Here is a 24,762-nt window from a genome sequence, read left to right as displayed (position 1 = left end):
TAAATCTCCCCCATTTGCAGCTTAATTGGCTGATTGGGCCCATCTGGCCTAATTCCACTCCTTCAGGGCTAGTGCAGGGATACTGCCATAGGCCAGGCTTCTCAGACTTGGGTTCTCACACTGTGGGTTCTCAAATTGGGGATTGTGGCCCCTCAGGCAGTTGTAAGGTGGTTACATGGGAGTCATAAGCTGACAGTTTCATGGGGCTGACAGCCCTGAGCTCCCATTAAATTACCCCCTCTTTTTAATGTGGGGGGGGGGGTCACACACAAAGGCTTGCTATATGAAAGGGGTCACTCATACAAAAAAGTTTGAAACCCACTGTGCTAAAGGCAAGGTGCTTTGTATAACAGGTGTGGGGCAGAATGTTCTAGTTCAACAAACTATTGGCTTGATGAAGGAATTACTGGGTCAAATTCTATGACAGGGTTAGGCAAGAAGTCACATCTGACTATTTCCATTTCCTAACTCTTGACTTTCCAACCTTAACGTTCTCTTAAGGTAGGATTTTGGGTAGGGGAAAAAAATCTTTTTGCTTTGTCATTCAGGAAACCCCAACTCATATTCACAGGGTATTTTTTTAAAAAGGATTCTTCCCTCTGTGCCATTCACACTGGTTGTTTAAAAAAAAAATATCTGTCCTCTTTCTTTCACCTTGACATTGCTATTAAACTGTTAATTGAAATAAAATAATTGATGGGGACCTCTCCAAAACCCAAGAGTTTGATATTTCAAAGTGGTTTGGAAGATGATAGAAAGCTGCATGACACCCCCTCCTCCAAACACACAGTCTGGATTTAGCACTTCCCCAGCTTAGCATAAAGCAATTTAATTATCTTGACTATAAATGCAAAAGTCAAAGTGTTAGATATTGATTCCCCTCCCTGGAATAAGCTATAAGAGAGAAGTCAAGTCACAAAATTCTCTTGTTTTAAGGTACTGGAGTTTCCACTGCTCTATTTTCTCCTTGGGGGTGGGGGAGAGGGCTTTGTGGCCCGTGGAATAGGGAAGGGAATTGGTGCTCCAAATAGATCAAGATCTGGTGGGAATTCCCATCATTACTAAGTAGAAATTACATGCTTGGTAATCATGAGAACATAACGCTGAGATGAAACCCATCATATAGCATGATACAGGATTTGCTGTTAGATTGTATTGTTTTAGAATAAGAGCTCCTGGGGACTGGGACCACGTCGTCTTCTGTTGTGTAAGGTGCTGAGCACATTGTTGGTGCCCAGTCAAACAGCAGCATAATTCACTGACCAATTCCAGAAGCAAAGGGGCTAAAGACTGCCATTATAATAAAGATATATTCCTGGGGTCAAAGGCTCATTGGCTCAACAAGGAAGCACAATATATTCATGGCCTATGCAAAAGTGCAGACCAGAACAGACCTATATACTTCATTAGAGAAGGTGAAGAGTATGCTCTCACTATCATCATTCATACTTGCATTCACTTAGGTTCCAAAACAGCCACACCTCTATTTGCATGAGCTGGGGCTCTTTGATAGCATTTGTTCTACCTAGAAAACTCCAGTTTTGCTAGAGAATGAGAACGTCAAGCAGGAGTGGAAATGGCTGTTAAATCCTTTCATACAGCGTATTATGTTGTCATCCTGCTGGTTTTTCTACTCCAATAGGTTTTACTGGTGCATCAAATTGAGCTGCCAGCTGTACTCTCCCTCCTTAGCTAAATGGTGGACATATGGCAGGGGGATGATTTTTCTGAATAATTACCACAAGAGCAGCTTTGGTTCAATCCTTTAACCCTACTGCATTCAGGGTATCCTAGCTAAGGAGCATTCAGCTGCCTCTTCCCTTTTTAGTTAGGCTAGTGCTTTTCAAAAAACTTATGTTGTTGCCCAAATATTTATTACACTGCTTCAGACCTTACTTCTTGCCCCAAACACACCCATATTGTTCCTCATTTACTTTTCCCGGATGCTAAAGCCTTGTGCATATTCACCCTGAAGATTTTGGATCTGATTGTGTGTATCCAGATTTTTATGGCAAATACACACACAGGCTCACTAAATAAAAACAGGCACTACCTATGTGCTGCTCTTGTCACTGCTTTACAGTATCCTGCCTCGCCCTGATGAACTTGCTTTTTGTAGTGACAGGTTCAAAAGAGGAAGGAAGAGGCAAGACAGAGGGTGGGGTGTGAGGAAGGAAGACAAAGCAAATTCTTCTTTAGGATGATTTTTAGAAGCCAGGAACTGACTAGCATTGATTGTAAAAGCTTTAGTTTTGCGATACAAGGCGGGTGTGGTAATATCTTTTATTGGACCAACTGTTGTTGGTGCAAGAGACAGAGCTCTTCAGGTCTGGGAAAGATACTCCAAGTATCACATCTAAATTCAAGATTGTTCAGAATATGTGGTAACTCCTTATGCTAAGGAACCATTCAAGATAGAGTACCCCCTTAACACCTCTGCAGTCAGAGGACAAAAAGAGTAGGTTAGTGGGTTACAGATTGTTGTAATAAGCCATAAATCTAGTGTCTCTGTTTAGTCCATAATTTACAGTGTCTAGCAGAATTATGAAGTAAAGCTCCCAGGCTCATCTTTTGAAAGCATTGTGCAGGTTTCCTTGAAGATGAGGACTGATAGGCCAGAAACGGAGTGATCACTTTGTGAAAAGTGTTCATCCACAGGTGATAGGAAAATAAGACAAAAAACACCATGTGTGTACACACTCTCCTTACCTGATTAAAGTTTTGAGATGGCAGGCATGATGCTTCATGGTACAAGTGGACAACAACAACAAAACAAAAACCTGTAGCTACAGCAGCACCAGCCTTTCAATATCTAGCTCCGGTAAGCATCTGAAACCAATTAATCCCCATAAAGACTCTGGATCATCTTTTTAATTAATTTTAATTATTGAAAAGGAGTCAAGTTTCACAACCACCAAGCAGGATATATCAATGTTTGGATTGCCTCTAGTGAAGCTCAATGGAGAGATTGTAAAGTACATGTGGCTAGAGAGAGGAGACAATTACAGAGCAGTAATTGTGTGTCTGTGTGAAATAGTGTTTAAATCATATTAATCCATATGAGTCAGGTGAAGATATTTAGAATAGGTTTGGTTTGGAGATTTTACTTAATGCTGTTCGCATAGCAGTTGGATTACTGTGATTGCCACATAGGCTTTGCCATACCAGATCAGAGGAATAGCATGTTTGGTGTTTTGCCTCTGGAAGAGGTCTATGCTTATTCTGGAGAAAGGGGAACCTCTCAGTGATGCACATGTCCAGTGTGAAGTGCTGGGGAGTGTTAGGAAGTTTCTTTCTTGTCCCCTGTCCAAATTGGCTGATGCCCTGAAGTTTAAGGTTTTATAGCTTCTTTGCAGGATGAGGCCCCAAGAACGTATGATCATTTATTTGCATGCTAATAAGGACTAGCGGCTCTAACAGGGATTTAGGCAAGTTTTATACATTTATATATATATTTATTATACATTTAACAAAAATACTCAGCTTTAATTTTACTTGTTGGCCAAAATGTCTATGGGAAAAGCACTAGTTTATAGAGTACTAAGGACTAATGGCCTGAAGAATTTCTCTCTAATATACAAAAAGAAAAGGAGTACTTGTGGCACCTTAGAGACTAACCAATTTATTTGAGCATGAGCTTTCGTGAGCTACAGCTCACTTCATCGGATGCATACCGTGGAAACTGCAGCAGACTTTATATATACACAGAGAATATGAAACAATACCTCCTCCCACCCCACTGTCCTGCTGGTAATAGCTTATCTAAAGTGATCATCAACCTGATGATCACTTTAGATAAGCTATTACCAGCAGGACAGTGGGGTGGGAGGAGGTATTGTTTCATATTCTCTGTGTATATATAAAGTCTGCTGCAGTTTCCACGGTATGCATCCGATGAAGTGAGCTGTAGCTCACGAAAGCTCATGCTCAAATAAATTGGTTAGTCTCTAAGGTGCCACAAGTACTCCTTTTCTTTTTGCGAATACAGACTAACATGGCTGTTACTCTGAAACCTCTCTAATATACAAATCACATATGTATTTACTAAGGACAAAAATGCAGCTGGAAGTAGTGAATGCATTTGGGTAATGTATGGAAGCCTAAAAGACAATTTCTTAACAGCCCTCAGAAATGAAGTTCTGTTTTATTTTGCCCCCATTTACTCTCCTGCCCCTCCCCCCACAATAGCTTTTTTACAGGCAGGTCTGTCCAGAAGTTTAGCTTGCTTAGGAGCTCTTGTGTCTTGATATTTTTGTCCCCTGCAGCCTCTGTGCTTCAGAACTGTTAGCGTTTTGTGCAGGAACAGCTGAAAGGGGCATGTGGTTGATGTAAGCCTTCTCTGTACCATCATCATCCTGCCACCTGCCCTGCTGATAGGAGTCTAGACATAAATCATGGCAGGTAACAACGTCATATTCAGTAAACACACAGCCTGACACAGACTTCCCATGCACACTGATTCTTTGTCATGTGAGGGAGCGAGAGACACACACCAATAAAGCAGGCATTTGTTGTTGGACAGGGAGAAAGTTTGTCTAGCAGGTAAGGCAGTGAGTGGGAGTCAAGTCTGTTGGGTCTAATTTCTAGCTATGCTACTGACCTATGTGACTTTCCCAAAGACAGAATAAGGCCTGCTTTTAGAGATGCTGCAGATAATGGGAGGAGAGAGTACTTGACACCTCTGAAAAGTTTCAGAGTAACAGCCGTGTTAGTCTGTATTCGCAAAAAGAAAAGGAGTACTTGTGGCACCTTAGAGACTAACCAATTTATTTGAGCATAAGCTTTCGTGAGCTACAGCTCACTTCATCGGATGCACCCTAACCCTAAGCTGTAGCTCACGAAAGCTTATGCTCAAATAAATTGGTTAGTCTCTAAGGTGCCACAAGTACCTCTGAAAAGGTGTCTCCTAACAACCATGCTGAAGAATGGGATACAGTCCTGGACCTTTAACATTTCACCTATTCTTCAGAAAGTTTTATTTACAGGATCCTGGTGTTTTTCCCCATGGAATTCACTTTGAAGAGCACAGTGGAATTCACAGGCTCTGGGATTGTAAAGAACTTCACAGAAATGCTTTGTGAAGGTTTATTGACCTTTGTAAAGTACACAAATCCTAGGGGTAAGAAAAAAAAAAATCTCTTTAGATGTGTAAAGTTACTTACTATTGTCAAGGCGAGGACAGGACATGCATCTCATATCCCCTGCTACATGAACATTGATGGAGTTATGCAGCTCAAAGACTGTTTTGCACATAACAAATGTGCAACCACACCACTTACACTTGCATTTTTGCACCTGCTGAAGTAAACTGTGTGTGCAAATCTGAGTACTTGCAAACCTATGTGGTTTGCACCTGCAATCAAATAATTGGAGGCACAAATACTCAGCTTTGTACCTGCAATGGTACAGTGTAGGCAAAAATTCCACAAGAGTACATACAAGAAAGTTAAGGTCTGAATAGACTAAGTTTGCAGAAAGTCCCCATTTCAAAGGGGCAAGAGAAAACCATTGTTATGTGTAGGATTCTCGTTCAGTTGCTAGTTTATTCAGTTTGAATATCACTTTGAGCAGCTGACTAGCAGATTTGTACTACGTGGTCCTGTATGATTTCTAATTAACTTCATTCTTTTGAAAGCAGAACTGTTGTAAACTGCTGCATCACTCTCTCACTATTTCTCATAATGGCTCAGGAAGACTGAAGGTACATAGGAACACAAGTAGCTTTGCATCACACTACACAATTTACATCTCATAGCTGAACACTGAAAGGAAATCATGTAAGGCTCTTTAAGGCCTACTGCAAGGATGGAGGGCAGTCCCTCACTCGCTTTCTCATCATGTACCTAATAACGCAGCAAGTAATGTTCTGTGATTTCTATATACCAGCTCTTATGAAGGCTGCTAAGAGGAGTTTGCAGACCTAACGTTATGCAATAATGTTTTGTTAACCCTGCCCCTGCTAGTTGGTTTTTGGAATCCTTCATTGTTATAAACTAAAAAGTCTAAAAGGAAGTAAAAATGGTAATAATTTGTCTAACTTTCTACAGTATTGTCACAATTTGATGAAAAACAGCAAATTGAACCAGCCATTTAGGTGAGCAGTAGGAACAGAGGAGAAGCATTTGTTGAAATCACAGATGAAGTTGTGCTTTTTTGTTAACCATTTGACATCTAGAACGATAATTGCCAATGTAATAAACCTCAAATGTCAAGCTTCCAGCTTTAATCAGGAAAGGCTGCCAAGAAATTTTAATAAAGACCATTAGTAAGTTACCACAATTAAGAAATGCTAGGAAAACAAATACGCACCATGGTCTATGAAAATAGAACATTTTACTGTCACTGTTTGAAGTGACAGTACTGGCAATATAAATGGGTTTTTATTTCACGTTTTTATCCAAAATGATAGTGGGGAGAGGACAAAATTGAAATTTTAACAAAGAAATCTCATCCTTCAACCCTTAAATTTTCCAGGCAGCTTTGTCTTGGGATAGTTTTTTCAGTTGCACTACCTTACCTTTCAGCCACTTACTGTTTCCTAGTATGAAATGGCTTGGAATTAGGTTACTGAATTTGAAGGTGGAACATGAAATAGGATGTATTTAAGTGCAAAGAGATGCACCTAGGCGGAAGTAATATCTAGGCTAAGGAGAGCTCAAATGCTTGTTAATATGGTGGAAGGAAAAGGATTTGGGTGTGGTGATAAATCCGGTGTTCGGATTCTTGGGTTAGTATGCAGGGAAACAGGGTAATAAGACACTGGCTTGTATTAAAAGTGGTATATTATTTAAATCCAAGGAAATTAATCCACCACTTTATAGGGCTCTTGTTAGACATATTTTGAATAGCATGTCCAGTTTTGGCCTCCTCACTTAAAGAATGATACACTCTCCAACTTAGCTTTATAGTATAGGCAACAAAGATGATCGTTATAATGGAGAGTAACTCTGAAGGGAATGCTTAATGAAGCTGGGATTATTTAGCCTTAAGATAACAAAGAGGTGTCTTGATTAAAGTACAGTATTCTAAAGTAGCTAAGGGCTATTTGTGACAGGGGCCACTCCCCTCTTGTGAGTGCCTCCTGTCAGTCAGGTGTGAACCTACACATACTCTCTCTGCTCCCAGCACCCCCTGTTGACTGTTAACCTCATCAGTCAGGGCTTCAGGGGCTCAGCCCTCCAGCCAAGTCACACAATCTCATCACATGATGGAACCTCTTCCAGGGTAACAGAAGTCCAACAGGACCTATCACTGTGCCCTTCTTGGTATTTTTAGCCCTGTCTTTGGGCTCAGTTCTCAGCCCTTTCTGGGCTAGCTTTAAGTCCATGTCTGCCCCAATATACGGCAATGTCCCCAAGGCTTCCTGCCTGGAGACTAAGTCCTGCCCTTCACTTGGGCCTCTAAACCAGCCTTATCCCCTTCTCAAGGCTTAGGCCACCCTGTCAGCAGCCAGTGGGACCCAGGACCACCCACTACTCTGGGTCCAACACAGGGACCCTATAAATAGCAACCACCTGCTGTTTCCTGTAATAGTTACTGCTACTATTCCTTGGGCCATTTCCCACAGAACCCCTTCCTCTTTACCCTTACCTCAGGGCTGAAATTCTTCCTCACAGAATGCCAGTGTCACCAGAACCCATCTTCTGAGTCTCCCTTGAACTCCAGCAAAGCACACCTTCCTTGTTCCTCTGGTTCCCACCAGAAATTGCCCTGTTCAGCTCCTTTTATATGAGCCCGCTGCACTCTGATTCGATGCTTCCCTGCAGCCTCTCTAGGAAGGCCTGGAGGACCCACCTTCACTGCTTGTTTTCTGGGACAGGGTGTAGTAAAACTGTGAGGCCTGTAGCAGGGGTCCTCAAAGGGCTGGTACATCCCATCACACTATTACAGAGATAAGATTCAGGATCTGCATGAGATCATTGGACAGACTTGTATTAGAAGGGTTGGATTTCAATGAAGAGAGAATATATGTGGCAATGTGAGGAGGTATTTCACTAAGAGGATGTATTGTATTAAAAATGTGGAAATTCACAATTTAGTGTTTGAGGGGAATGGGCTTCCACTCTGGTTATGTCATGTCTTAACATTTTAAAGCAGCATTGTACTGTACCAAATTGAAAGGTCATTACTTACTTTTGCACTTGGGGGGAGCTGACTGCAAATTTAGGGATAAAGTAGGAATTTTGCACTAATTATAATGTTTTGTTGCTTTTCATGGCTATCATCATCATAGTAACTGAGTGGGTGTTCATCATTCACTACTTGAGCAGTGGTGGTTGCGCATATAATTTCTGCTCCCACATTGAATAAGTACACAAACACTTTCAGCACTCACCCTCACACACTGTAAAATAAAGCTGAAGTTTTGCAGTTTTGAAAAATCTCTTTTAGAGAAACATTCATCCCAGTGTAAGCTGATGGCATGAACATTCATACACAGCAAACAGAATGGTTGTAAGCACAGCAAAAGCATAGTTATTTAAAAGGTCAAGAAACTAATTGAAGATTTTTGGTGGTTGTTGCAGTTCTTGCTCAGTTCCAATTCTAGTAGTTGCGCTTGCATAGGGAAAGCTGAAGATCAAAGTAACTCTGTCAGCATCTTGGTAGGCCTGGTATTTGGTGGGTATATCTCAGTTGGGTTGGTGTGTGCTTAGAATCTACAACCCATACATCTTGGGTTTTGACAAAATTATTGCGAAAGCCAAAGAAATGAAAATGCTAGGGGAAAAATAAATTTTGGAACTTAGAAAGGCATGAGTTTCCACTTACAGGAATATGGAAATTTGGGAGTTGATTTTTTTCCCCTTTAGATTCTCTGCAAAGAAAGCACCATTATATAGCATCAAAGGTACATTTTAAAACCTCTGTTGCTTTGAGGAGGTTACAGGTTTCATTTTTCAACCAGCTTGAAGTGCCTTTATGCAAACAGACATGAAGTGGAAATGGAAATATTCCCAAGTGCCTGCCAGTGTTATTTGAAGACTAGTTTTTAAAAATAGTCTATTAGTTTGTTCACTTAGAGACCAGAGTGCAAACCCTATAAACTAGACTGCAGTGGTCTAATGTTCTTTCCTAGAATAGCATTTCCTCTTTTGGAGGAGGGACACTTTGGCTGCTCCTCTACTGATCCTCTGCCTCCTGTCCTCAGCACCCACTCAGCCAGTTGCAAAACAAAACAAAAAACCCAAACACTAAATTATGAATTTCTACATTTTTAATACAAGGATGGTGCTAGTTGGCATGTTCAGGTTTCTAGCTCTGTTTTGATGACAACATGCAATTCCCTTCCATGAACTAAATGACCAGATTACAGTTCACTTTGGAACCAAAATTTCTGGCTTTGTGGTCACCAAGCCTCCAGCTGAGATGTCTTGGGGAATCCAGGATAAATAGAACTTCTTTGGAGAGCACCTACTTGCTGTGTGTGTTCTGAGCAGCAAACATGACCAGTAGAAGCTGTCATAAACTAAGTCAAGATATTAAGTTATAAGCATGTGAACCTCCATGTAATTAGGTTTAGATTTAATAATGCTCTAAGCCTTAGTGTTGACAGCTGTTCCATTTTTAATGGGGCAGTTCTGATTGCCAAATCTTTGATCATGTGTCCTATAAAACTGAAGATGTCCCAAATATCAAAGTCTGTCCAGGCAGCTCAGTTAGTTGTGGATTTTTCTCCTTTTTAAGTATGCACAAACCCACTGGTCTCTTTTCTAGCCTCTGTGCAGATTCTGGGCACTTGAAGAAGCAACTGTCCAGCTAAGCTGGTGAAACTTAAAGCAGCTTCTCTGAGCACACATGCACCTTAAAGACCATCCTCCACTATGCCTATCATGTGGCACATTGCCACATAAGATATCCGTCCACTGCATACAGCTAACAATCCACATGGAATCAGGCTGCAAGCAGCTTAGTTGTGCTGTGACCATCTGCAGATGGCTAATGACATGACGCACGTTGGCCCTTCTCAACCCCTCAGCTTGTGGCAGGTTGCAGGGGAACAAAACAAGAGTCTCTTTCTGAGGAGCAGGGATAAGGCAGAAAGAGCGAGGCTGTTAGCTACTGAGGGAGAGGGATGTGGCAGTGAATATCAGGGGCATTAGAAAGTTGATCAGAGGATGCATTATTCACACAACCTTCTTTCTTCATTAATCATCTCTTTTAAAAGGATTTTTGACTATTTTAGCAACAAAAATTAAACAGATGAAAGTTACTGAGAACAAAATAGTTTTGCCATTTCCTCTTGGCCTTCTCAGGAAAGGGTTAAGGTGTCAGCTGCACACTCAAAGCCATAACCGTGAGTGTACAAACAGTGGCTTTAAACCGAACCTTAAACACTTGCACACACTAGGGCTAGATCCTTGGGCCTGCCTGAGCAGTGCTCCATGCAGGACTTGAGAAGTGGAGGCAGAGGTGGTTTTGTACCCCCTTGTCCCCTGAAACTGGGGCCAGGTGGGCCCTGGCACAACTTAGTACAGCCTCCAAGTTGCTTTGAGTTATGCTAACTGTAATGACCTCCTAAGTCCTATTCCAGCAATTTAGGATCATTGGAGCACAGCCTGAATCTGTTCATAGCCCCTGCACTAAGGACTACAAAGGATAGTGGCATGCAAGGGAGAATCCTCAGCTGGCCATAGACCAGGTTTAAAGTCAGCTATGTACTACAGAGTGGCAGAAATCAGACTTAATAGAGGCCAACATCTGGCCCACTTCTTCTGTATTACTCGTCTCCGATGATGATGTGTAGCATGTGTAACTACAGATAACACAGATTTATCAAATGAAATCATCATACTAGGAAAAGAAGTACTTGTGGCACCTTAGAGACTAACCAATTTATTTGAGCATAAGCTTTCATGAACTACAGCTCACTTCATCGGATGCATGAAAGCTCACAAAAGCTTATGCTCAAATAAATTGGTTAGTCTCTAAGGTGCCACAAGTACTCCTTTTCTTTTTGCGAATACAGACTAACACGGCTGCTACTCTGAAACCCATCATACAAGGGTGGTTTCAGACACAATTTACATGAACCCCTGTTAAAACTGACCCTACTTGCTTCTAAATCCTTTTCAGAAGCAGAGACAAGTTTCTCACACTGTTTCTATAGCAAGATAACGCTCAGCACCGCACCTCACATTTACACAGTGAGTGTTTCAGATTTCCAGAACACAACAGGGCACACAAGGGCTTAGCACGGTTTTTCTCTTTGGGCTGTTTGGAGTTCAGGAAGAAGCCAGAATGTGCCTGCTTGTGTAATTTTGAATTAAGATCAGTTGAATTTAGCTCTCCAATGTGTTATTTTTCCGTCTGTCTTATACTTTAATGCTGTAACTCCAGACACAAGCTGGATGATGTTATATGCTGTCACAGGAACAAGAGAGGTTGCAGTTCAGATTTCTTAGGATTTCTGGGATCCAACTTATTTAAATTGTTGTTGAATATTCTGTACCTTGTAAGATAGCCATGCACCTATTTCCTCTCCGAGGAGCCTAAATACAAGTTTGGGTTTTTGTTTTTTTTAAACCCTTGCAGTTCACCTTTCGGGATTGACTTCTTTTTGTGTGTGTGGCAAGATCTGCTACCAATGTCCATAATGTTCCTTGTCAGCAAAAGGATTCTCAGGTAGCCATGGTACAGTTTGAAGAATATCTACACAGTCTTCATTTGTTACACTAGTTTTCAGTCACCATGCAATATTTCTACACTAACCTTTGGGGCCAAATGCTGCAGTTTTGTTACTAAGGCAAAACTCTTATTAGCTTCAGCATTGCATGAGCTAGAGCTGCAGGATTTTGCTTCACAGAACACAAAGGAGAGCTACTTTAATACTGAAAGCTGTTTGGAGAGAACACTGTGTCCATGGGGTAATGCTTATGCAAGAAAAATGTACTGTGGCTGCATGTTCCCTGATACAATTAAGCAATCAAGTCATATAATCTCCAGTTCTGTTGATTGCTTTACTGCCAGTAAAAGGCCACTTATATAACCTGCCTGTACAGAAAACCACTTCTCTTTTGTGTGAGAGAGGAGGAGATTGATGGCAGCCTGAGAATTTCCATATGTGGTTTTGGAGGAAGCACTGCAGCTAGGACTCACCTTACTTAATACCCAAAGGCAGCTTTGCTCCTGCCCTCATGCTGATGTTTATAACTCCTCGCTTAAAGTTGTAGTTATGTTCCTGAAAAATGCAACTTTAAGCGAAACAATGTTAAGTGAATCCAGTTTCCCCATAAGAATTAATGTAAATGTTTCACTGGACAAAAGACTGTATTATAGTCTTATAATACACACACACACACACACACACACACAGAGTATAAGTTTCACACACACACACAGTATAAGTTTTAAACAAGCAATTTAATACTGGTACACAGCGATGATGATTGTGAAGCTTGGTTGAGGGGGTGAAGTCAGAGGGTGGGATATTTCCCAAAGGATGTCTTACTGCTAAATGATGAACTAGCAGTTGGCTGAGCCCTCAAGGGTTAACTCGCTGTTGTTAATGTAGCCTCACACTCTACAAGGCATCACGAATGGAGGGAGGGGAGACAGCTTGGCAGACAGAGACAGAGACACACACCCTGTGTGTGAGAGAGAGGTGTGCATTGCTCCTTTAGGTATGCTGACCCCACTCTTAAGTACTCTGCCTTTTTAAGTTAATCAGCAAGCTGAGAGGGCAGCTGCTGACAGGAAGCTCCCTCCATCCTGTCATGTGTCCCCCCTGCTCTATGGAAGATGGGGTAAGCAGAGTGCAGGAGAAGGGGGGAGAGGGACACCCTGACATTAGTCCCCCGCCCCGCACAGCAAGCAGGAGGCTCCCTGGAGCAGCTCCAAGGCAGAGGGCAGGAGCAGCACATGGCAGTGGGGGGAGAGACAGCTGAACTGCCAGCAATTGATAGCCTGCTGGGCGGCTGCTGCTCAGGGAACTTAGGGGAGCGGGGAGCTGATGGGGAGCTGCTGGTTCACCCTGGTTCCAAGCCCCTACCAGCCAGCTGCAACAGGCTGCTCTTCCTGCAAGCAGTGGACAAAGCAGGCGGCTGCCAAAGACATTATAAGGGAGCATTGCACAACTTAAAACGAGCATGTTCCCTAATTGATCAGCAACATAACAACGAAACAACGTTAACCGGGATGACTTTAAGTGAGGAGTTACTGGAACGAGTTTGGTTTCTTTACGTTAGGCATCCAGGGCTCCTTCACTGTGACGTTTTTCTTTAAGGAGGACTTACCCCAGAGTTGGGAAACATTTTAGAAAACTAACCACCCCTAGAAGCAACCCTGCCTGCCAGTCATGGTTGGGAAAGGCAACTTCACCAGGCCAAGAAACTTTGGGGCAACTACAGAAAGGAAAATAGTCAAACTTTGACATGACTAGGGAGGACTGAAATGAGAGTGAGGAAAGTTGAACTGGAAGGAGGGGAAAAAGAGGGCATGGAAAGGAAGAGTACAGGGGCTGGTAGAGGAAGATCCTTTCCACCTATACCTTTGGGAATATTCAAGCTTCACTGTTTTTATTGCTTTAATGCCCATCATCCTCACTTTAATTGTTGACATGCCCCTCTATTAGCTCAGGCTGGTCATGTGGACAGATGTCACATTCTGGCCCATAATGACTGGCTCTCTATGAGTGCACAATGGGCCAATGAGAGGGTTGTGCAGTTCCATCCCCATCCATCTTTTGTTCTGGGGTGCAGGGACCAGGTACTATTCCACTTCTGAGCTCCAGGACCTGGGGTCTCTTCTACCCTGAGGGGTGGAACCATAGTCTCACCTCCACTCTGGGCCGTCAACACAGCTGGCTGAAGGAAGGTGGGGAGGAAGGGAACGAAGAGTAAACACAGCATCCTTTCCAAATGTGAAGGAGCAGCTATGCTAGCATTCCAGGGCTGCTACAGGCATTGTGCCTGCTGCATGGTACTAAGCGCTGGACATAGAATATAGCAGCTGATCATGTGCTAATTGATCAATAGGTGAGATACCATTTTGTTTTTCCTTCATGGTCAGGCTAACAAAAGAAGAGAAGTATTCCAAATTAACATTTCCCTTTACTATCTAAAAGCAGCCATTGAACAGAGAAAGTCTTCCCTGCCAACAGCATTTGCTGATTGTGGTTGCTATGAAAACACACACTAAGAAAATTAGTCTGGGTGATAAAGAGATCAGAAGCTTCCTCCAGGCCCAGCAAGAGCAATACTGAAACAGAAAACACACCCTTCCCCTTACACACACACGAAAAGCAGGGCTAATGGAAATGTTAAAGCATATCTATCATAGTAAAACATGTGCAGTACTCAGAGGGAAAGCAAAAAGAAAAATTAGATAGGAGACAACTTAGAATATTTCACAGGGTCATGCAAGAATTAAACAGAAAATGAATGTGTCCCTTGCTCCCCAATGTGGTAGTGGCGAGGAAAACATGCTTCTAGGACAGTGGTTCCCAAACTTGCTCCACCGCTTGTGCAGGGAAAGATCCTGGCGGGCCGGGCCGGTTTGTTTACCTGCCGCGTCTGCAGGTTTGGCCAATCACGGCTCCCAGTGGCCGCGGTTCGCTGCTCCAGGCCAATGGGAGCTGCGGGAAGCAGCGTGGGCCGAGGGACGTACTGGCTGCTGCTTCCCGCAGCTCCCATTGGCTTGGAGCAGCGAACCGCGGCCACTGGGAGCCGCGATTGGCCGAACCTGCGGACACAGCAGGTAAACAAAGCGGCGCGGCCCGGCAGGGGCTTTCCCTGCACAAGTGGTGGAACAAGTTTGGGAACCATTGTTCTCGGAGCATGGTGGTGGGGAGAGGGGGTAAGGAATAATACATATCTTGCATCACTGAAATGTACGACTTTTGCCCAATCCAAGGAGTGGGGTTTTTATGGCCTCTGCATCTAGCACTCATCAGCTAATGTGGGTCAATCTCACACAGGGCCCTTGAGTTGTGGAATGAAGAGAAAAATGAGGGGTCCCTAGAAGATTCCTTCCCCACTCCCAAAATGGAAAATAAAGTGATGCTCAGATGTCATAATATTGCCTGTGGATTTGCTGAAACTGGGTCATACAGCAGAGCTGGCTACTCTTGTGATATATGGAGAGGAGGATTAGAAAGAGGCTGTGTGTTTGGGGGTTGAATATCTTCTGAGCTTTGTTAGCCATCAAAGCTACATGAATGTGCTGGCTGGGTGCTCCTTTTAACATAACCACTTGTGTTATGGGTGGAGTTTCACACTTTTCTGCTCTTGTACGGCTTGCTTTATTAGCATTTCACAGTGTCTGTACCAGTGGCGCCCGCAGCCTTTATGCACGCTACACATGGTGTGTATCATTGCCAGCAGGGTTGCCAGAGTGTGACAGTGTTGGTGGAAAAAGGGGCAGTTCCCCCCAAGTCCCTTGTTGGAGAGGGTCCCCAGAATAGTGTTGGGTCCTGGCACCTGGGGATCACAGCGCCACTCAGGTGCGGCCTGTCCAGAGGTGGGCCAGCCAAACGTGAGTGGTACTATGATCCCCGTGTGCTAGGTCGCAACACCACTCACTCAGATTTGGCCCATCTGCTCCTCTGTCTCCATCAACGGAGGGGTAGATGAGCCAAACCTCAGTGGAACTGCGATCCTGTGTGCCAGGTCAGAGTGCCTGAAGAAAGGAGCTGGCCTCAGCTCTGCAACCCAGTGGGGGCTGAGCATGTCTCTGATTCAGCAGGTGAGCTGCTGGGACCAGAAGCTGCAGTAGGCACGATCCCACAGGGATTGGTGGTGATACTAAATCTCCCCGTGTCGGTACTATGTGAAAATTTTGGGGAGGCGCCCCTAGTGTGTAGGTCCTTTTTTTGTAGTCTGCGTTTATTAACAATCCAGAGATACTGTCACAGGAACAAATGTGAGCTTGATGTAATTGACAAGGTGAATAATTTATATGCCTACCAGACAACATAGAACCGGTGGTCTTGAAAACATGGAGTATGTGCTTCGTTTATTATTTAAATGCTGAAGCATTTGGTATCTCCTACTGCATGGAGGCACTCCCATGATTTCAGCTCATCTTTGCTCTCACCCATTATGGTAACAAGTTTTCATCTCGGTCTGCAGAAGATGAAGCATGCATCCTGATTAGCAAGAACAAGATCGTCGCTCCCTGTGCATGGGAGACATAATCCAATTCTTGCTAATCAAAGATGCCTCTTAAAATCCCATGAGGGGGCATTTAGCAGTACTTTTATCTGGCCTGTTATCAGTGCTGCTTGTCCCAGCAATATCAAAGATGCAGTACATCAAGACTGCATGTCTTTTTAAGGGTATGTCTACACTGGGAGCTAGGGGTATAATTAACAGCTCGCATTAGACATACTCACGCTAGGCATCCCGAGTACAACACCCACCGAACCTCATGTACATGATACTTGCTGCTGCCCATGCTATCCTGTCTACAATACTATTTTTAGCGCGCTAGCTTGAGCAGAGCTAGGGCAAGTATGTTTAATGCAAGCTGGGATTCACACCTGTAGCTGCTTCCATAGAGGTAGCCTAAAGTGATGCTCTAGCTCAGGGGTAGGCAACCTTTCAGAAGTGGTGTGCCGAGTCTTCATTTATTCACTCTAATTTAAGGTTTCACGTGCCAGTAATACATTTTCACATGTTTAGAAGGTCTCTTTCGATAAGTCTATAATATATAACTAAACAATTGTGGTATGTAAAGTAAATAAGGTTTTTAAAATGTTTAAGAAGCTTCATTTAAAATTAAATTAAAATGCAGAGCCCCCCCGGACCGGTGGCCAGAACCCAGGCAGTCTGAGTGCCTCTGAAAATCAGCCCACATGCCGCCTTTGGCACGCTTGCCATAGGTTGCCTACCCCTGCTCTAGCTCAACCAGGAGTTATGGGCTTGATGCAAAAATCACTTGGTGAAATTCTATTGCCTATCTGTGCAGGAGGTCAGACTAGATCATTATAATGGTCCCTTATGGCCTTAGAATCTTGGAACAGAAAATTCATCTTTTGGAATATCCCTTCACTGGCTGCCTCTTTTCCATCACATCAAATATAAACTACCTGTCTTAAATCTCAAGGCTCTTCACGACCTATCACCACCCTCCCTATCATCTCTCGGTCACTCTCAAAGTCAACTCCTGCCTCTGACCAGCCTCCATTGCCCAATTCTTAAATTTTCAAACAAGACCCTTTGCGCTCTCTCCCATTTTGCATCTCATGCCTGGAAGAGGCCCCAGATACCCCTCCACAAAATGAACTAACTATCATCCTTAAAACTCTCCTTGGCTATGAGGCCTACAGAACTGCTTTTTTGTCTGCTCAGAGAGAAGCTACTTGAGACTCAGCCCTGGTAAAGTCTTGTAGGCCTCACATGCAGAGAACTAAAGAAAGAGGAAAGCACCTTCTTGTAGTGGTGCTGGAGCAATGTGTATAGTGGGGGTGCTGAGAGCCATTGAACCAAACTCTAAACCCTGTATATGATGGAAACCACTTCAAGCCAAGGGGTGCGGCAGCACACCCAGCACCTCTAGTTACAGCACCTTTGCATCCTGAAGAATTCCAATACGTTTAACACACATTGACAGTAAAGGAGCCTCAGCCAGCCAACAGCTTGTACATTAGGCCCAGAAATTTGGCTGAACCAAAGATACCTACAGGGTCTAGTTGGGAGGCCCATATTCAGAACAAATGATGTTTTTTATTTGGTTTATTCTATGCAATATTTTTACTTCTGTTGTTGGCACAGAATAGTTGCAGTCCTTATACTTATAGGAAGTATGAGTACAACTAGGAAGTCTTTAAAAAGTAGGTTATCACAAGAAAATTAGAAGATTCAGATTAATAAAATATACCTTTATATTTTTAATGAATTTTATGAGCCACTCAGCTACTACAGAAGTGGGGGTTATAGAAATGTGTTACATATAACAGATAGAACTTTTATGCATAGCTATCAAAGCACTTTAAAGAGGAGGGCATGTACCATTATCCCCATTTTACAAATGGGGAAATTGAGGCCCAGAGAGACAATGTAACTTGCCCAAGGCCATGCAGCAGGCCAGAGGTAGATCTGGGACTGTATCCGAGGTCTTCTGATTCCCAGCCCAGTGCCCTATCTACTGGACCACACTGCTTCTTTGTATAACCTACGTATGGTCCCGGTGGTATCAAGTCCAGTTACTTCATCATCACCTTTGTGAACCGCCACAGAAACTGACCTTGTGAAATGCTTCCCAGGTTTTACAGTGAGCCAAGCGGATGCTGAGATATCACTTTGGGGGTTCAGAGAGTGCTCTGCAGATGGACAGGCAGTGCAGATATGATCAATAAAGTCCATAGTTACATAGGGTGGGCCAGATTTTCAGGGCACTGAGCTCCCATGGCTGTCCTTGCCTTCACTGAGATTAGCAGGTACTCCGCACCTCTGAAGATCAAACCATACACTAGAGTCACTCATTATATGGAGCTCCCAGTAACTTGGAATACAACAACAGCCTCCGCTTAGACCTTTCACCTGCCTCCCTCTGGGAGGAATGATATCCACTCCACCCCTTACCTCCCACATTTTTCCTCTTTCATACATAAAACACGAGAAACATTGTGCTTGCATTGCTAGCCCTTGTAATTCCAAAGACCGTGTCATTCTTTTTGCAGGAGAGAGGCCTTTTGAATGCAGCTGGCAAGAATGCAACAAGAAGTTTGCTCGCTCCGATGAGCTGGCCCGGCACTACCGCACTCACACTGGAGAGAAGAAGTTCGGCTGCCCTCTCTGCGAGAAGCGGTTCATGCGCAGCGACCACCTGACGAAGCATGCCCGTCGCCATGCCAACTTCCATCCCAGCATGCTCAAGAGGCGGAGCGGCAGCAGCTCCAGAACGGGGTCTGTCAGTGACTATAGCCGTTCGGATGCATCAAGCCCCACCATCAGCCCTGCCAGCTCCCCGTAAACCTACCTGCACTGGATGTCAGCACTTTGCCTCTGATACTTATTGTGGAGTTGAATTTGTGTTGCACACAGTTTTAAAACTGTCGCTTATTTTGTTTTGTTTTTCAAATCAGTAAGTAGCTGCCTCTCACTGCAACTTCAAAACAAGAACTCTTCACCTCGCCAAACAGGTGGCTGGTCTAACCTCACGGACAGACGGATCTTAATGTCCCACTTAGTGGCTCCTGTTGCCTCAATATTTCATATGTTTTACAGCCAAAAACAGATGCTCTTGATTGTTGTTTATATATAAAAAACCCAGAAAACCTTAAAAAAAACCTATGTATAATTCACCTCAGGTGTCCGAGCAGTTTTGAGAGATCGGACTGCACAACACAAGCATACATACAGTTACAATTCAGTTGTGCTGGGCTTTTCCCCCCGCCCCCTTCTCCTTTCTCAGGGATGGCTATTTATATTACACAATAAGTACAATGAAGACATACCTTTGCCACAACCTTACTTGGTAAATATATTTGCACTCAGAAGCATTTTGTTGGGTTTTTTTCCACACACGTGGGGAAAAAACAAACAAACTAGTACTGGAAGTTAGTGCCAGGCTCTTTTATTGTTTGATTTCAGTTACATCCTACCTTTGGGGGGCCAACTTTTTCATTTAGTGCTCTTTGCTTTTGAGAGCAAGCAATCCTTTCATTTCTCACCGCAGATGCTCCAAAAAACAACTTCCCGTTGCGAAAATCTTCCTGTCCGAGTTGGATAAACTTTTCTTTTTAAAGCTAGATTAACTTCTGAGAAAGATTTCTAAATGAGATGCCTTAATCAAATAATCTAAACACAAGGAAACACATTTACACTGGTTAACAGCTTTTCCAGCAAGGTGGTATGGAATTTTGGAGGCATTTTGTCTTCTAGCTCTCTGAGTTATAAGATCTCTCTGCACTGCCTATCGAATATGGGACCAACGAAATATTAAAGCAAACCACATTGACTTGAACAACGTTCTTTTCCTTTTTTTTTTTTAAAATAAAAAGAACTGAGAAAAGGTAGCTGAACCAATGCCCATCAAAACCTTTATCAAGGTACTTACTTACTGTACAGCTGGATGCTAACACAAAGAAATTGCTTAAGACAAAGTTTCTGTACACTGTTGCATCATAACTGTGGTCACTGATAAGAAGGAAACAAAAAACGTGCATTTTTAAAAATGTGTTACAAAAATGGTGTTTTAGCTCAAAAAATACTTCAGGCTTCTCTGTCACCTGTAGAGCAGCATTCTATAAAGCAATGTCCCCTTCACCTATGAGACATTGTATGTTAAAAAGGGGAGTTTAGATTTTTCTATTAATTTTTAATACTAGACCACTTTATCAGGTATATATCTGTGCTTTACAAATGGTATATAATATAGCAAAGGACCAGAATATTGTGATGTCACAGAGACCTCATTGTCAGAAAATACACTTTGTTTGGATTGACTGGTTCAGATGGTGCATATTAAAAATTCAGGTGCTTTTGGTTTTGGATTTTTTTCACATTACTGTAAAGAATAAATGCAGTCAAGTGTAGCACAATGAAAAGAAACTCAATACACCAAACCTGCTGTTTGATATAAAGTTAATGCCTCCACATTCCAAAGGAGTCTTGATCCATATCTTACTTGCTGCTTTGCATTGATCCAATTTTGCTAGATTTTTAAAAAAATTTGTACTGTATATTAACTGTGAGAGGCTAGTATATTATAGATTTGTAAGTAGTTTCATAGGTACTTGCATACCATTTACATTGTTGATAATACCAAGCGCTCTTTCAGTTGTAAGATTGGTAACTGCTTAAACACAGGTTAAAGTGCAGATATTTCAGTATTTTTGTGTATATTTGTTTCAGACTTCACCTTTACAAAAACAATTTTTTTCTATTGAATTGTAAAATCACATAAGGCTGGACATTCTGGCTTCATATGATGGATGGAAAAAGCCTTTTGACAGAAGTCCGATTATTGTTTAACTTGTGTGATGAGTTGCCTAAATACTGTCGGTTTAGGAAAAGCCATGTTCATTTACCTCCCTAGTTACAACTGTTGTAATCTCTTCTGATAAAATACACAACGTTGATATTTTAATACAATTCAGGTAGCAGGAATTCACTTTCCAATAGCTTTTGCAGCTCATAAAAGTGCTTTTGTGCTGTAGTTAGTAAAGGGATAATAAAGACAACTAGCTTAGAGAATTGTACCGGTCAGTTGGGCCTAGTGCGCACACTCTTAAAACAATTCATTAAGTGTAAAAAATATTTCTCTCATCATGAATAAATCTTACTGTAGGGATAATGATAAAGGAAACAAAACTGAAAACAAAGGATGATTACGAAGTACTCATCAAAAAAGTGATGGCCTTTGTATGTTATGGCTTCAATCGGGTATGCTTTATCATCTCCAAAGAAAGCATTATTTTCTTCTTAGTTCTGTTGCAAAAGCAGAATACAATTCCATTCCACCCATTATACTACATGGTGACATAGATTTAAAACAGGTTCTTGACCTATCACTGAAGGCAAAATTCAAGTTTATAGGGTATACTATGAATTAATGTAACTCAGGTAAAGATATGGATTAGTTTATAAGCAAAATGCTTTGACAGTCTCAGTCTAGCTATAGCAAAAGTTTGTCTCTACTGCTCTAGCAGCACTGGAAGAGGATAGTAAATCCATTCTGAATAAATCTTTTACCCAAACAACAAACTGTAACTTTTATCTGCCTGCTCCCAAAAATATTTGGAATCATTCTGTAAAGTTAGATGGGAGCAAAAATATTGAATGCAAGCTGTTCTCAGTGGAATTCCCAACTCAACCAAATAATCTCATGAGAAAAGCCATGCGACCAATTTTATTCTTAAATTGGGGCAGTATCTGCGTCAAACCTTCAAACCTTTTTAATTTCCTCAGAGATAAAATTTTGTAGTTAATATTCTGATCTGTGATGTGTTAAGACCCTGGCTAGAGTTTCAAAACTTACATTAAATGCTTTCTACATTAGTGGTCATAAAGATTATGAACATTTAGGTTCTTGTTAATGCCAGTTTAATAGTGACCCACACTAATGCTTCTGTAAATGGATCAGCAAATTGATTCAGAAACACAATGATTGGATTTGAACAGCACCTCTCTCAAGATTCTCTTAGCTAAAGAGACAGTTTTGGTTTCTCCAGCGTTTGTCCAGAAGCAGAAGTGGCAACAATATCATAAGATTCTGTTCTCATTCCTCAGTTTTGGCAGACTCAAGTAGCCTAGACTGTTCAGATAAAGCATTTGAAATCTGGATGCTTATCCAAACAGACCCCAAACTCCAAACCTTTTGTTGTTTTATCCAACATTCTGACTTAAAAACTAGTCTCCCATTACTACACCCAAACTGCACATTCAGGATACACTGCTTTGGCTAAGTACAAATTCTTCCCACTCCTCTATGTCATGTGCTTATCTCCTTCCTTCCAAGCACTCAAGCTGATATGGCTGGTCCTGAACAATGAAATTGCCTTGAGATTATAAATTTTTGATTTTATTCAACAATAAATTCATTAATAGCAGCAGACAATAAAACCATTAGGATTTGTTTACAGTTGTCCCCAGCCCTGGTCCTAGCTCCTTTTGCTGTAGTTAAACTGAAGTGCCACGATGTATGAAGAGCCTGCAACAATGAAAATGATCGTTTTAGTTTTCTTGGAAATTGTAAAAAGAAAAGGAGTACTTGTGGCACCTTAGAGACTAACCAATTTATTTGAGCATGAGCTTTCGTGAGCTACAGCTCACTTCATCGGATGCAACAGTGAGCTGTGAGCTGTAGCTCACGAAAGCTCATGCTCAAATAAATTGGTTAGTCTCTAAGGTGCCACAAGTACTCCTTTTCTTTTTGCGAATACAGACTAACACGGCTGTTACTCGGAAACTTGGAAATTGTAAAGATTGCTGTTCTCCATTAAACGTCCATTAAAATAAACTGAAGTCTGATTGACTGTAAACTACACACAGTTTGATATAAACTCTGCTTTATGTTTTATCAGCATTAAGGAGTTAATTTTGTTGTGGAGCTGGAACCAGCACGATTTGAGGACAGTAGTTTGTTCCCTCCATGGACTTCTACTTAGATACTTCTACATATACAAATTTATTCCAGTTACCAGAAAATTGCAATATGATCCATTGGACATGGTTTAACTTCCCTCTGTGCAAAACCCAAAGTGCATTAATGGTCATAAAACTTCAGTTTCCTGACCTGCTTCCTAGAAAGGAATCCAGCATGGTAAGCTCTAGGCAGCTGGGCTGTGTCATATGAGGTGCCCCCACATCCTTAAAGTCTGCAAACTAGTTGGCTTCTTGCTTTTATAGCATTTATTTGTTTACATTGGGTAATGGTAAAGGTATATATTTAGAACAAAACAACAAAAGCCTGTGTTTGATAGGAACACCTAATTTCTGTATAAGATGACATGTTTTCTCTATGTACCGTACCTTCTTCACCACATTATTACTTGCAATAAATTCTAGCCCTGCAAGCTTCTGTATAGCTTTAAACCCTCATTACCTTGTATCAAGAAGTTCAATGCTTTTTTATGTTTTATATAGCCAGTATAGAATCAGGTATAGGAAATGGCCATGTGAGAGCTCATGAAGACCCCATTCGATTTCACACCTGGCTTTGTTCAGTCAGAGTATCTGATGTGAGTTCTAAGTTTTGTACTGCGTGAATTGTGTTATGTTTTGAGAACATGCTTTATGAACAAAGAATAAGGAAAATAAGACTCTTCATATGTAAAGCTTGCCTTCTCATAGCCACTTGTGTTGCTAATTTCACCAGCTGATGTCCACAAACTGACTTTCTGGTGCTCTGTTACTCCCATATGCCCCGTGTTTGTGCGTATAGATGCTCATGTGTAGACTATGACAGTGAGCAGTATAATGGGTTTATATATTTTTAAGTGTTGGGGATGATTATATAGTCAGCAGGTGGAAGAGAACATAACTGAGTAGTGCTTGTTTACCCCCAAAAGAATAAAAAATATAGAGTGCAAGAAACCATACTCAAGGGAATTATAGGTATCCATTTTGTTACAACTTGTGATGAGTCTGACCCAAAAGCCTAGAAACAAACATCTTGGGACTTTGGGAGAATTTGAATCTCCATCTGAACTTTGGGGTTTAGGCCCATCTTTAGTTACAACTACAGTTAGTTGTGTATGTACATTGTGTGTGTGTATGTGCGCACATGTTCATGCACAGACACACGTTTTACACATATTTTTCACTTTTGGTGAAATTTGATGTTACACACATCATTTTTACCTGGACAGTTTTATCAACAGCATTTTAATGCTTTCCTGGGTCACTTTTTACCTTTCTAAATCACTACATTGAAGTATTACAGTTGTACAGTTATATGCTGATCTATTCTTGCTCTGCTGTAACTTTTTATGTATTTTGTACTGCATAGAGTATATATTGTAACAATGTCCTAAGCAAAAAAAATTAAAAAATTAAAAAACCCAGTTGTAAAATACCATCTTAACTTGTATGCATGGTTAATGACATTTACATTTTAAAATAAAAGTTATAATTAAAAAAGATTTGTTATTTCTGTCATTTTCTTTTCCTTGGGCATAGAGTAAGGGTATTTATGCAGCTGCTAGGAATTTTTTCACCTAAACTGAAATAATTACTTTTCAGTGGGACAAAAAATAAGGGAAGGTTTATACATCTAAACAAAACAAAAACAAAAAAAACCCACCCTAGGGGAAATAGAGATTTGCTTTGAGATACTGATTTCATTTACAGGTTTTTGAATGTCATAGATCTGATGAAA

General features: G+C 41.7%; 1 protein-coding gene across 1 annotated transcript in view; it reads left to right on the top strand.

The window, feature by feature from the left end:
• The window catches only part of KLF13 (KLF transcription factor 13), a 41,936-nt gene extending 19,238 nt beyond the window's left edge, over nt 1-22,698 (top strand). The window contains exon 2 of the mRNA XM_077828624.1: nt 18,620-22,698. Within this exon, the coding sequence (XP_077684750.1) occupies nt 18,620-18,912 (293 nt within the window). The 3' untranslated portion in view covers nt 18,913-22,698. The remainder of the gene's footprint in view (nt 1-18,619) is intronic.
• Nucleotides 22,699-24,762: the final 2,064 nt, after the last annotated feature.

This window comes from Eretmochelys imbricata, chromosome 10, assembly GCF_965152235.1.
Source record: "Eretmochelys imbricata isolate rEreImb1 chromosome 10, rEreImb1.hap1, whole genome shotgun sequence".
Taxonomy (NCBI): domain Eukaryota; kingdom Metazoa; phylum Chordata; order Testudines; family Cheloniidae; genus Eretmochelys; species Eretmochelys imbricata.
This window is presented reverse-complemented; position numbering and strand designations above follow the sequence as displayed.